The following is a 15333-nucleotide window of genomic DNA, read 5'->3' on the forward strand; positions in this document are numbered from 1 at the left end:
GCTAATTGAAAATTGGAAATCTCCAATACTGAAAATTTGTTATATCATCGTACATTGTTGGCACAATAACATTACTTTTTTCATAATCAAGTTGTGGTTCACAATGTTTGAAATAAAGTATTATATTATGACATCAGTTATATTGAATTTGTATTAAGTTTACTTAATTAGAACAAATTTGTTTAATTTAAATTAACACGGCATTCGAATGAATAAGATTACGTTTAAAAAACGAATAGAAGGAAAGCACATTTTCCAAGCAAACTTTTGAATATTTTTTAATTTCTCAAAACCTAAAATAACATTAGTTAAAGTGAAAACTGTATTTTAAATGTAACGATTTTATTGTGGCCCTACTATAAACGAAACATAAATTAAAAAAAAACAGATTTCATACTTTTATTTTATTTTCTCGAAGCCTCGTAAAGATGAGACCATCTCGTGTTCAGCACTGTATTACTTTCACTTATTCTGAACAAAGTTTTGCTTTTACGAATTTTACATTAAATTTCATGTGCATATGAAACACAATAAAATACTACTACCATGTCTGCGACTTCCATCAATCCTTATATCAATATAACAAATACAACGCAAATACAGAAAGTATAAACAGAAATACAAGTTATAATTAGAGAAATCCCTTAAAATGTTTCATAGATAAAAAAAATATATTTCATGGAAGATATGGAAGAACTGTTTTAAAGACTTGAGCTAAAAAGTAGCAACATAGGCCTCACATTAAACAAAGAAAAACCAGAAAGCTCCCAGGTTTGCAACATAATTATATACCTAGCATCAATATCGTTTACCGCCAAATATACCTTGATATATTGAAGCAACATTGGAAGAAAAGAGGAACTGGTATCAAAACCTAAATCACCAAAACCAAGATACGGCCTTTAGTATAATATATTTCCTACATTTCTCTGAGGAGAAAAAACCTGGACTGTCCTGGCTCGAGACAGGCAAAGGAAAAGGCTTTAATCTTTATCCTTAATTCAGAAAAGGTACTGGATGTTAAGAATACCGTGGACTAAAAACGCACCAAAACATCTTGACATACTTCGCATACGGACTATTTATAATAAAATGACAACGATTCATCTCATATTTTGGCCATACATGGAGAAACTGCAGTTGGTAATAGAGGGCGAAAGAGCACGTGGCCATTCACCAACCGAAAAAGATGTATCGATGAAGTGAAAGACATCAGACAAGAGAAGACTCTTTTTTCAGCCAAAGCAAAGAAGGTCAAATCTTTAATTACATATTATGTTGATAGGTTTTCTTATAAATTCTTGTAAATGTGTAAAATAGCTGTAAAGAAGCAGTGTCGATACCATTCACATCTTATGTTAATAAAAATGCAAGTAACCTTTGCTGGAAAATTATTTTAATTTTATTTGCACTACTATCATTTAACTTAAGAATATATTATATTTCAAATTCCCATAAGCATTTTATGAAAGTCGTTTTGAATTTTTAATATCATTTTTCCAAGTTATAAAGCCGTGTTTTAAAACCACAAAGGGACCAAAATAATGAATTTCAATGGACGAGGTTCTTTTGGTAAACAATGGGAACCTTCTAACACGTACTTTATTTTTTTCGTTTATTTCTTTGCTATATTTAGGTTGTTTAGTATACAACATTAGGAGTTTTTTTACTGATATACTAAAAGTACGCTCGTTTCTTCAGACTTAATATATATATTTGCATTTTAAATGTACGATTACTTATCTCAACTTTCTGTTATTTTGCATGGTTTCAGCTCTTAATTACTAGGCTAAAAAAATCCTAAGCAAATTTAAGTTAGTGCTGTAAGTAAAGTAAAGTACCTGTATTATTGTTAACTTTCCTTTAGTGTGAGATGGCTATCCGTGCTTGCTACACACCGTCAGTTTAAAATATTCCAGACCAGATCTGGACATACCCGGGAAACGTTTGGCAATCGTACGCTTAGATCAGTGATTCCCAAAGTGGCCCTGACAACCTGCAAGGGGTCCACCTCAGCGAAAAAAAAAAATTTGGGGGTCCATGAAATGAAAATGGAGGTCGATAGTGGATAACACATACACTGATAGTAACTATTTACTAACATCATACTATCTTATAAAAACATATACATTATTTATAAAAGTACCTATGAAGTATCAGGTAAGTAGGGGGTATACCCAACACGGAAAAACATGGCAAGGGGTCTACGAAAAAGTTTGAGGAACTCTAGCTTAGACCCTGCTAAATTTACATCTGTAATCTCCACAATACGCTAAACAAAAATAGAAAGTAACCATAAACGGAAAATGAAATTAAGTCAACCGATAAAAAGAATTACTTTACAAAACAGTTTCAGATCTCGCTTTGACTTTGCCCTTTTATCCACATAATTAAATCTTAATCGAATTTTCTCAATTTCATGAAAGGAAAAAGGTAAATTACACCAACTTCTTTTCAATAAGCTTAACTAATATTTAAACTTTGCAGGGTGCAAAAAAATATTTATGAATAGTATAGTTATTATATTTTACATCAGATGTTTTACTGGAAATCTTTTGAAGTGCTATAATTACTGATTTTTTTTATAGAACAGGGGCAAACGTTACGATGTTAAGTGATACCGCCGCCTATGGACACTCTCGTTGCCAGAGGGCTCAAGAATGCGTTGCCGGCCTTTTAAGAATTTGTACGCTCTTTTCTTGGAGAACTCTAAGTCGAATTGGTTCGGAAATACTTCAGTGGGCAGTTGGTTCCACAAAGTAGTAGTGCGCGGCAAAGACTGCCTTGAAAACCGCGCAGTTGAGGAACGGCGGACGTCGGGGTGATACGAGTGAGAGCGAGTCGAGGAGATAATTACTATTTCCAGTCCACTCACGACAACCGAATATCAATAATAAAAACATTCTTATTAAAAACACAAGTATAACTTCCTAATTCTCTCTGACGATTTTCTTTTTTAGGTATTTTGTCATAAAAAGTACCAACAAAACAGTCAAAATTAAACTTAATGGAAAATTAAAAAAAAAAGTAAAGCTGGAAGCTTTCAGGTCTGAAAGTAATTTGTCATTTCTAATAGGTAATAAGGACATCTGTGGCTGACACACGCCGTCGATTTTTTCTGCCCAACGCGTGCCGGTTTTTTTAACGTATCGGTCATCGTACGAACGAGCAACTAGGCCAACACTACTCATAACTTTGCTTACATACTTAACTTATATTGACAAATTATAAGTTATAGTAAGTGCTAACAAAGATATTTGAAACGGCCCTGAAATACGTGTTCATTATTAACTTGCCAAGCGTCAGTACTCGAATAACTACATATTTAATTCAAACCTAAAGACGTTCCAAATACACCAGATTAGTAGTACTCCCAAAACACCCAAGGCGTCTTAAGAAAAGTGTATAAACGTGAGATTACATCGCACCGACGTCAATCGAAGTTGGGCCTTGATTAATCCTTAGAGACAGAAGATTGTTCTGCTTTCATTATCTCAATCGGCAAATTGCCGAACGCTACATGCAGTACTTACGGATATAAGGCATTTGTGTCTAATATACGTTGATTCTTAATTTTGTATTCCATTATCAGCAATTAAGATTCCAGACCCTGTGAGGGGAAGTTGATATTATGGAAAATGAAACTTATAATGTCATTCTATATTTAAACTCACTGTCAATAAAAAAAACTTAATCTGTCCAGTCTATTTTTATTTATTTATTTATAATTAGTTATAAAATGGTTAAGTGGTAAGTGGTGGTTTACTGGTGGTAAATGTAAATTTACGGTTAATTTAATTTGTTTTCCTTGACGTTCATAAGTGTACATGTTTACCTAAATGAATAAAGATATTATGACTATGACTAAGGTTTTAAGTTTTTACTTGTTATGTTTGTATTATGTTTTAGATTAGTTCTTTGCTGTTGTAGTATTTAGTTACTGTAAAAAAAGGAAATAATAAATAAATTAATATTTTCTGAAACAGTCGTGTGTGAAGATTTACACACGCATTCTTAAAGTATAATTAATTGAATAAGTAAACAAAGTTATTTTAGATCTTAGAAAGAGGAATGGAATTAAATCTCTAGGGCCCTTACTGCAACCCCTTGATGAGGCATTTTAATAAAATAATGGTAACATGACATCATAGTGATGAGAGTTATTATTTATAAAGGCGAAGCATTCTGGAGGCCTCGAATTAAACGGATGACGGAAATACATCATACTGTAACCTAAGTAACATATCATTTTAAGATCTCTAGGTTTTTTTTTTAATATTGTACTCTACTCCCCTTGCCATGTCCAGGGACTTTATATATCTCACAATTTTTTTTTTTTTTCAAAAAGCAATAAATACATTTCATTGCTACTGTGAAATAGTGCATTGAAAGTGTTAGGCGTCGGGAAATACGCCCCGACTACATCGGTAATATTTTTATTAACAATATTCCAGGGCGCAATTCCTCGCGAGACCCGCTCTTTCTGTCTTGTTTGCCGCCTTTATACATACAAAGATCTCTAGGTTACCCCTACCTGGAAGTTTTCTGTGTCATGTATATTGAAGTTTGTAAAACGTTTAATAGGAAGGTGAAGCTTGTTAATGTCGTTAAGAACTTTAGCTTACTTACTACCATCATGTATAATGAAAGAAGCAATGAATTAATAGATTTTCTCAAATTTGATATTCAAAATATTTATTGTTTTCCCATTTTAGAATCCGATGGAAAGAACAAAATGTATATATTTCAAATATAATAAAGTTGTTCACGTATTCTGAACTATAAAGGTATTATGGTATAAAAATAAAGTGCATTCCAAGTTAATAGGATTTACTTTCCTCAGGGCGTTCCTCAGAATACTCTGTGTGTGCTGCCCGAGAAAACTGCGAAGAAAATACCAACCACAGCTACGCTTCAAGCAATCTCAGGTAATTTTAAAATAGACCCCTGCATAAAGTATTAGACATTTATTTTTATCTTGGGACTGAAAAGCCATTCATTCTTAATAACACTTGGCCTCCTACAGAATAGTATTATTCTGCGCTGTAAACCTACTTTGCTCATTTGTTACCAGAGACGTGTCCTTGACACGTTACAGTTTTTATTATGGAAAATTACTCATGTTTCATTTTACTCGAAAACATTCTATATTCAAACCCGCTGATAAAAAATCTGTCCCTTCAGACTGTTTTAAACGACAGTTCTCACAGACTTTCATTACGCGAATTAAAAAAACTTTAAAAAGTCGATTCTCGCTAACCACAAACTCTCTAAAATCGAGTTTTGTAAATTGTGATAAATTCGGTATAAAACACTTTTTTTTTTTATTAAAACAAAGAGTTCATTAGTATCAATTTAACCTTCAGAACCTTTGAAGGATTTTTTTTCTAATTAAAAAGTAATGTCTAATTAAAATTTAGACGCACATTCTATACGACTCGCATCTATAATTATTGCAAACACAGATGTCAATAAAAACCAAAATACACTTCAAATTAGAGACCTTATTTTTCAGCAGCTTGGTTGGGCATTTACCAAAAAGATTAACAATTGCTTATTAGAACTATTACTAATGTACGGATTAACTATGTTAAATAAACAAATAATAAAATCTGCTTCTGATTTGTAAACAGCAGATTTTTTCATCATGATTTAAGTAGGTTGTATTCTACTTTCAGTGGCGTACAACAAGACGATATTATTCGTCGGGTGAACTGCAAGCGATCAGGCAGAATTCTTGTGAACAAACTTACATATAGCGATATCCCAACCTCTATAAGTGCCTTTTCTGGAAAATTCTCGACACTCGAATCTATTTTTCTGGATATCTAGTTTGTTCAAATTGAGGTATGTGAGCTCCCTTGAATTTCAACATTTCTTTAATGTAATCCTTGCCTTGCATGGTATCCGTATAGTCTTCGTTCGATCTTTGACACCAATGAGCTATTTTCCTCTTTGTAAGCACTTACTCAAAAAAGGTTTACCCTTAAATCTTTTCTAATCTGTGTCGACGTGTGTCTTTGTGTTGTCTGTGGCGTTTTGATGTCCGTTTTGCTTAAGACTTATCCACGCTTGAGTTATCCTCTTATCTTACATTTCTATGTATTATATATTAACAGTTATAAGGGTCGAAGTCGTCTCTTGGAAATTGTGACCTAAATTTCATTACTTGATTATAATTTCATGGATTAAACACAAAAGAGCACTGAAATATGCTCTTAGAAGAGAACGGTATACGTTTTTTTTAAAGTAAATAAAAAAATAAAGTTACCGAGAACTCCGCTTTATGTGTGGAAACGGTTAATACTTTTATATTATTAATATACTTTTATATTTAACCCTAAAGTATTAAGCCTGTACGATATTATTAAAAACATTGGACAAAGAAAAGTTATTTTTCTTCGAACTTTTCTTTTACCATTCAGAGCCTGTGAAAACGGAAAAACTTTTAAAACCCACAAGTTTTGATGTGATGTTAGATTAATGCAGATGTGACACGCATAAAGTACTTTTATTTATTTATTTATTAACACTTTACATAACAATATAAAAATTCAACATAATTAAATGAAAACTGGCGGCCTTATCGCTTTCGAGTGATCTCTTCCAAGAAACCACTGTGAGCAAAGAAAAAAATGTATTTAATAACATAAGCAAAAATACATATTACATTTAGTTATTAAGAATACTTTTCATATTGAATACTACCGAGACACGGCATAGATTATTATTAGCATTGGATATTGCGTGGTAGCGAAATTATTCCGATCATAATATGAACATTTGTAACATACTGAATCAAATGAAATCTATGTTGAAATATGCATCTAATAGTGGCAATATCGATCCAATCAGTACAGGTGATACCGAGTTCGAACCCTCGATATATATATACCTTAGAGTCTTGTGCTAAATTCAAATATGTGAGGTGTACTTGCACTTAACGCGCATTCGAAAAGGTCTAGATTTGGTCAGTGTAGATAAAGTTCATAATTAGTGTTAAAATAATTACTAAGATCTCAGAGTATAGCCTCACGTTTCTATTTATATTACTCACCGATTGTAATAAGCCAAGCCTAATCCTGATTCATAGTCGAGTCTTAACACTAAGTATGACTCTCGTAAGTCAAATAATAAGTCTCGATTCCGAATCGTATCCTATGTAAGCATAATAAATATCCTCCTTACACCACTTTTTAAACTTGCAAATGTTATAGTATATTGACTGTGGTGGGCTACTGAAAATCAGTGACAAAGTACCATTTACCATGCATATCCAAAGCAGCTTATCAGCAGAAATCAGCACAGCCTTATATACCTATGTATTTTAAAATCTTATTTATATGTTGTGTTGTTGTGGACCTATCAAAACAATCTTTGCACAAATAAATAAAAACCAACTATGTTTGTTGTTATGTTTTTTAGAATTTGTAAGTTAATTTTAAAATCACGTTCGTTGAAGGACACCCCCGCTCTCGAACACGTCTCATGAAAATTTAGTAGAAAAATTGTTGGCGCGCGCTAGAGAATATATTGGACAAGAAATATTTCGAGGCAAATAATTTTTATAATACTTTAGCTCAGAATTAATATTAGACATTTACGTACTGAATTATATCAGATCCTCTCATTTTACTCACCTATATTAATTAATACAACAATAATTAGGATTATTAATTAAAACATATTATCATTATGTTTTAAATCGAAAAAATACTTGTCTTTATTTTTTTTTACTGGTGTATCTCAATATGTATCATGTTCGTGTTTGTGAATCAGTCAGGACACTTCGTGGATAAGACAATTGTAAAATAGAGTAAACAAAAAATAAAACCAGTATTGTTTAAAATTAAGATGGAAATTTAAATTTTATTTTCGAAACGAATAGTATAAATTATTGAAGGTACTTGCTATAAAAACTCATTTAATAAATTACATTTCGTTGTAATAGTCGTAAAGTCTGAAAGACTTGACATCTTTCCAACAATGTCAAGTTACCTACATACATAGACTATTCATTATTCATGAAGTCTTCTACCACTTAGGAGATCTTATTAAAATATCTGCGTTTTGCCAAACAGTTTGTGGTAACTGACATCAGCTTATAGTGTGTGAAATCTAGGAATCATTTTACGTACGAACAACCTCCCAGGAAAACGAAGCAATCTGATCATTTAAAACAGTTACAGATGTCGACAAAATCCAGAAATAAACAAATGAGGAGAGACATAATATAATCTTTCTTATTTATTAGTGTCCTATTAATTTTTATTCCTTTTGTCTGGTGTTTAAATCTCTTTTAATCGAGATGTTTAGAATACAACTATGTATAACGTTTTATCGTATTCGTTTCAGACATTGATTTATATGTTTCAAAAAAAAACTTATACCGTAGAGTCCAGACTATTCTTAAACTGGTCAGTGGGTATATTTTAATTTAAGTTCGTCAACTTTTTATACTGTAGTTTTTACAGTTAACACATGAATTTTCATGTATTATTGTTTAATTTTGAGTAATTTTATTCTAAACACAACTTTTTTAGATAAACATGACTATACAACGAGCTACACGAGCGGAAAGATATATTTTGTTCACAAACGAACTATATGGTTTCAATAACAGCTAGACATATATTTTATACTCCAGTTCTAAATATAAATTTCCCTTTCCAGTATCCCGTAACGACAATGATGTACTCATCCGTATCACAGCACGAGATGTGCCGTTTGTGACAGCAAACAAGAGCGGGAACCTGCAGACCACGTGCCAGATGTTCCTGCCGAGATCGTCGTACCGCGCGCAATGGCAACAGATACCCCCAAGAACTCGATCCAATCACCAGCATACAATGTGACAAATTATACCCAGATTCAGAGTCTGTTAGCGAAGTAAGTCTAGACAGTGAGAGCCGCAATCATTCGTTAAAACGTAAGTTAAGTAAGCGGGTAACTTACCAAATCAAAGCTGATGTCTCAAGTTAACTATTAGACGTAGATTGTAAATATATTCATATTGGCATTTGGTATTCTAATATGTGTATTTTGATCAAAATTTAAAATTGGTAGCTCTTGTTAAGCAACCGGGCAAGATGTATATAAACATCACAATTTGTAGTCATTCCTAGTCATTCCTAGTCATTCCTAGTCATCTCTAGTCATTCCTAGTCATCTCTAGTCCTGCCGATTCCCTTCACGTGTCTATAACCTACCTTTATTCTCAATCAGGAGCTGTGATTTACTATTAGCTATGTACATAGTCATTTTCAGTGTTTTTTTTTTTAATATTAAAATTGTACAGTATTTAATGTCCTAATATTCCCAAAAATGTATACAAATTACTAAATTATTAGCAATATAAATTATTTTTACACATTCCAAATTATTTAAATGTTATTTGTGTGATGCATTTACATTATATAAATGGATAATGTATGATATTTTCAACAAATTAAAATATTCTAATTTTGAAACATGCGATAGAAATAGTAATACTAACCAAACACATACTTTTTTTATAATAAAACATTACATGCTGCATATATTTTTGTTACATGTAAAGGTTCCATTTATAGTATGTAAATGACTACTAGAGAAATTTTATATAAACAAGTCTAGTAATGTTTAACTGTTTTATAATCTTATACCATTATACCAGCAGTTTAGACTTATAAATATTAAGACAAAAGCAAACATTTAACCGGATAGATTTTATTTAAAAGTTAAATCCTTTTTATGTTATATGTTCGCTATAAACTCTTAGAACTAAAAATCATTTGTTTTGTCTGTGGTCTTGTTTGTAATGAGTAACAGTTTTGTCGATTAAATTTCGAGTTGAAAATTCAAATTTGGAACAATATCGCGCGCTATTTTTAATGACGTTGACATTGTGATGCTATGTTCTAATAGAAAAAACAGAGATTTAGTATAAGCTACATTTTTTAATTGTAAAAAAACAATACTTATTTTGATTTCCCGATCCGTATATTTAATAGTAATTTAATATCTAAATGGGTTGTAAGTTTGTTATAAAATATTTTTTAAAATCTCAGAATTTCATTTCATTATGCCCTTTTTTTTAATTGATATTCTTCTACTTAACTTAAAATAACCATTGTTAAACTACATAAAAAAGTCTTTCTAATAAACTTTCAAAATTGAAAAAGAGAGGCAATTTAAATTCTTCGATAAAAGTGTAGGTTAGATTCTAATCCTGCAAAAATCTATCTATCAACGTTAAAAATGAATGTAAATTCAATTCAATTTCACTGTTTGAAAACCGATTACTTAAGTCACTTGATATATTTTTCACTTAACATTTATCTTAAATTTCTATCTAAATGTCCAAATGATAAATTTTTAAAGTTTGTTGTATATTAAAATGTTGTTAATTAATCAGAAGAAGGTACTATAATTTCAGCTTACACAGGTCAAAAAGTTAGTAAAAAGGTAAAGATATCTCTTTCTCTAATTCACCTGTTGTATTCCATTTAGCCGGTCCACAAACAGAAACGATAATTATTTATTCCAGTTAATACGTTATATTGGCCTCGGAGTTATAACGAAGAATTAAGGAAGTTTATCTATATATATATTTTTTTAGTAATTCACAAGATTTCAATACATTTTATATATATACAAATTTAGTGAGTTTAAAGGTAAATTATTCCTATTACTAGATATTTTTAAGACTCTTGTGTACCATACTATATATATAGGTACTAAATTCTTGTGTATGTGTTTCAAAGTATACCGTTCTACTTGCCAAAATAATCATTCAAAATTTATTTAATTTTAAATATAGTTTCATACTATACACATAATGAGCGTCCAAAAGATTTATCAAGGTACAAAGTTCACTTCAAAGTTGTTTACAAGGTAAGTTACTGGAATTAGTTTAGATATCGGTTAAGTGTCAAATTATGGTTAAACTTTGACAATTATGGTGTTAAACTGTTTGCAAAGCGGGTTCGCTAAGACAAGTGTATCAGAATAACTAGTATAAAAGTTACGGCTTAATTAATGAATATAGTATGCAAATTTATGCTGTGCAATTTTATTCACGGCACACGTGTAAAAAATGTTTATTAAAAACAGCATTTTCTATCAAGCTATAATGTAATTATTTGTAAATTTATACCCTGTATTGGGAGACATATTACTGTGTCTGTCTCATATATAAACTAAGCCGATTATCAGCTTCATATGGTTTTAAACCCGAAACAGTTACTGATTCAGAAGAAATATAATTCACGTCAAAATTTTAACTCGTAAGCTTCCCTTCCGAAGAGAAGAAGAGTAAGAATACATTTCATTCCATTAAGCAAAATTACATCATTCCCCATTTTCATTAACTTATATATTCAATTTTGATATCGGCCAAATTTCACGTCTACAAGATCGTATTTTGTTTATACGTGGCTTTGGTATGAGTAAAATTTAAAAAAGAATTCGCCAACATTTAGCAGCTTTGTACCAGATGGTTCCCCATACATTAACCGACGACCAGAAACACCTTCGCCAAGTGTTAGATAAGTTCAACGGCGGTGACCCAAATGCCGTATTTGACATCGTCACAGGTGATGAAAGCGGGATATATTGCTACGAACCCGAAACCAAAAGAGAATCAGCTTAGTGGATGTCTCCTTTCGAAGATCGGCCAACTAAGGAAAAGAAAAGAAGAAGTGAAGAAAAAAAGATAATTGCCTCATTCTTTGTTCGGAAAGTTCATTTTGCGACAGTTGTGCTAGAAGATGACTGGTACTGCAGACTGGTATGTGAATCGCTCTTTGCCTGTTGCCTTGGAAAAAATTCAACAGCAGTGCCCTCGAAACAGAGTCTCCTTCACCACGACAATGCTTCAGCGACTATGGCAGGTGTCGAGATAATGAGTCATCCACCATACAGTCCTGACCTGGCGCCCTGCGACTTTCATTTATTCCCAAGTATTAAAGATAAAATTCGAGGTGTTCGCTTTACGAGACCCGAAGGTACAAATATGCCATAGAAGAGATCCCTATAGAAGAAATGGCCTACTGCTTTTCTCCATATTGTGGTTCCATCTTATGCTACCATTTGTAGAGAGGAACGGAGATTACTTCGAAAAACAATTAAAGTATTGGCAACTTTCTACATTAAGTCGTTCTTTATTTCTAAACATAATCATTTTAACCTAGGTACTTACAAGAAAATTCTTCCTTAATAATTTAATACAAATTAATTTAAATATAATAAACACTCAGAAGCATGTTTATATAAAATTTACAAACTACAGCAACCCAACATTTAACAACATTTTTGCGCTATGCCTACATACAAGTGAGTCATGAGTGTAATCACTTATCTGAACAATGCCACGTCAGCCTCGATCGAGGCTTTGCAATGCCTTTTCATTTTACAGCTTCCAGCTCCGAACAGCCATTATGCTGAAATAATTCGCATATAGGTGAAACAATTATAGATAAACTCGCTTCTGCATTTGTATTGTAAATTATTACCATATACTTGAGGACTGTAATGATTGAAGCCAAAAATCTAATGTATAAAGAAAGAAGAAATGTTGGACTTGTAGCGCCACTGGGCCTTCCAAATAAAGCAATGGTAGTTTCACGGTACTTTTAATATTTAAAAATACTAATTTATGTAATAATTTGTTCTGTTTCTTAATAAATTTCGAACCCATTCACTTCTTTCTCAATTATTCATGCAAAAATAATCGATGTTATCCAACATCGATCATCCCTAATTTATCTCCTACTCCTGAAATATATTTACGCCTGACTAAGCTATGAACTTATGTAACTAATTGATTGTCTCGCCAAATCCAAAACTTCTAGAAGCCACGGGCTACTGAGTGTCAGATAAATCACGGAATATAAGTTACCTTTATAATGTTTTATCTCAATTATTAAGAACGTGAAGAACTTTCACTTCCAAATTTAAACGCTGAAATCATTTTACTCCAGCTCCACTCATAAACTTTCACGAACTGTTAAAACTTCTAGAAACTTGTACATAGATATTTCAGCTTAATCGCTGTTTTCACTTAATTTAAAGCAAATTTTGAAACCAATAATCACCGACACTCTAAAATCGATTGGATCTGCGAGTAATCCTATTCAACCTTACTCTCAATCCGGAGCCGGATTTTTAAAACGTGTACTACATTTTTATCGAAGGGCTCGTAGCTTAATAGGTCAGTAAGGGAGTTAGGACAGTCTTTTTTTTATAGAACACGGAGCAAACGGGCAGGAGGCTCACCTGATGTTTAGTGATACCGCCAATGGACACCCTCAATGCCAGAGGGCTCGCGAGTGCGTTGCCGGCCTTTTAAGAATTGTTAAGTAAGTCTTATGAAGTCTTATTAAAATTGAGAGATTTTAAAATGGTATACTTATACTAATGGTTTCTTATACATAAGCCACCAGCATGGACGTATTAAAGGATGGTTAATGCCTATTCTAGTAAATCGACTTCCTGAATTCGAAATTTTAAATAAACTTTAACTTTAAGTAGATTCACAAATTAAAGAAGTAGAAAAAGAAAAAATTTGGTAGAATATTCCATTATAGACGCGATTATAATAATAATAATTAACATTACTATTGAATACAATATTATTTTTAAAACAAAAATAAACATGAGCTCTTAAATGTTTTCAATCTAATATATAAATACGATGATTGTAATTAAACTCCTCTGAAATGGCTCGTTCGTGAAATCGGATTATATATTTGTCAATCCTCTAAAGGTTAAGTCTCTTGGGTATAATAACAAAATGTTCCGCGTGGAATGTACAAAAAGAGTAGGCTAAGTAATGTATATAAACAAATACATAAATAATTGTATCATGAACTGTGAGTTCGGGCCTGTGCAGTCTCGGCCGCTTTCAATGTTCGCCACAAATTGGCCAGAACGCTCCGCTAGACTAGAATACATTTAAAACCTCCTCCATTTTCACAAAACTAACGTGCACAGTTAATTGCAGCATTATCTGTTTTAATATAAAGTACCTGGATGGCCGAGCTTTGCTCGGTATTTTTATTTTTTTATAAATTGTGTTTTTGAAAATTATATACATATAAGAATTACATACAAATAAAATGATAAAATATGAACAATAAGATTATATATGCTGGAATAGCTTTAGTGTTGTTGTGTCGTTAAAGCAATTTACAAAATTTTCCGATTTCGCCGATAGATGTCAGGAAGATACATTTTGCAGTTTGAATTGGGACTTCTCAAACACCACCTTTTTGTTATTTTTATTTATTTTTTAAACACCCCTAAATTTTTTTATTTATTTTTTAGACAAAATTTTTCGTTTTTATTTTTTTACGATACACCATACAAAAATACATGCAACCCTAAATTTTCACCCCTCCACAATCATCCCTTATGTTTTTTTTGTTAATTTTAAACTTTAATTTTTTGGCACAAAAACATGGCAAAACAAGGTTTGCCGGGTCAGCTAGTCTTATATATAAAATTCTTGTGTTACGGGGTTAGTAACCGAACTCCTCCGAAACGGCTCGACCGATTCTCATGAAATTTTGTGTGCGTATTGGGTAGGTCTGAGAATCAAACAATATCTGTTTTTCATCCCCCTGAATGTTAAGGGTGGTCCACCCCTAAAATTTTTTATTTATTTTTTAGACAATTTTTTTCGTTTTTATTTTTTTACAATACACCATACAAAAATACATGCAACCCTAAATTTTCACCCCTCTACAATCATTATGTTTTTTTTTTTAATTATAAACTTTAATTTTTTGGCACAAAAACATGGCAAATCAACGTTTGCCGGGTCAGTTAGTTGTTTCTATATAAACTGTTCCGTTATCCCTGACTGATAATTGTTTGTCGGAGATAACTATTTATTTATTAAAAAATATTGTATAGAATCGGCTACCGCTCTGTCATTACGATGCTCAGTTCATTATCTGCCTTAGTCTAATCAATGAGATCTAAATAAATTGACTCTACGCCCAAGTAAAAATGTTTGGTTATATTTCAGTCACAAATCCTATTTAAAAATAATCTTTAAACTAAAGAGAATTTCATACAATACATGAGTTTTATGTTCGTGTAATTGCCACGACGCGGACGGTTGATGGAAACACTAAAGCACTAAGTAGTTAAGTATACAGGGATATTCAAAGTATACCTTATGAAAACTCAATTCGTTTTTCTTTCGAATAGGACCATTGAACAGAACTTCTGAATTCCAATCACATTACAGATAATTTTCTTTATAGAATTCAAGCAGATAAAATAAACTTGGAAAGTTGGACTCAATTTCAATGCTCAACTTTTCTCTGTGAATTAAAACTTTCG

The 15333-nt window shown here is 31.8% G+C and overlaps 1 protein-coding gene across 2 annotated transcripts in view; it reads left to right on the forward strand.

Moving 5' to 3' along the window:
- LOC110995371 (dopamine receptor 2) overlaps window positions 1–9261 on the forward strand; it is a 32264-nt gene extending 23003 nt beyond the window's left edge. The window contains exons 2-3 of one of the 2 annotated variants that reach the window (XM_022262503.2): window positions 4844–4928; window positions 8674–9261. In XM_022262503.2, coding sequence (XP_022118195.2) covers window positions 4844–4928; window positions 8674–8733 — 145 coding nt within the window. In that variant the 3' untranslated portion in view covers window positions 8734–9261. Of the gene's footprint in view, window positions 1–4843; window positions 4929–5678; window positions 5815–8673 lie in introns of those variants that run through there. The other variant, XM_045631097.1, reaches the window with a different exon arrangement.
- The last annotated feature ends 6072 nt before the right edge of the window (window positions 9262–15333 follow it).

Source organism: Pieris rapae, chromosome 14 (genome assembly GCF_905147795.1).
Source record: "Pieris rapae chromosome 14, ilPieRapa1.1, whole genome shotgun sequence".
Lineage (NCBI taxonomy): Eukaryota > Metazoa > Arthropoda > Insecta > Lepidoptera > Pieridae > Pieris > Pieris rapae.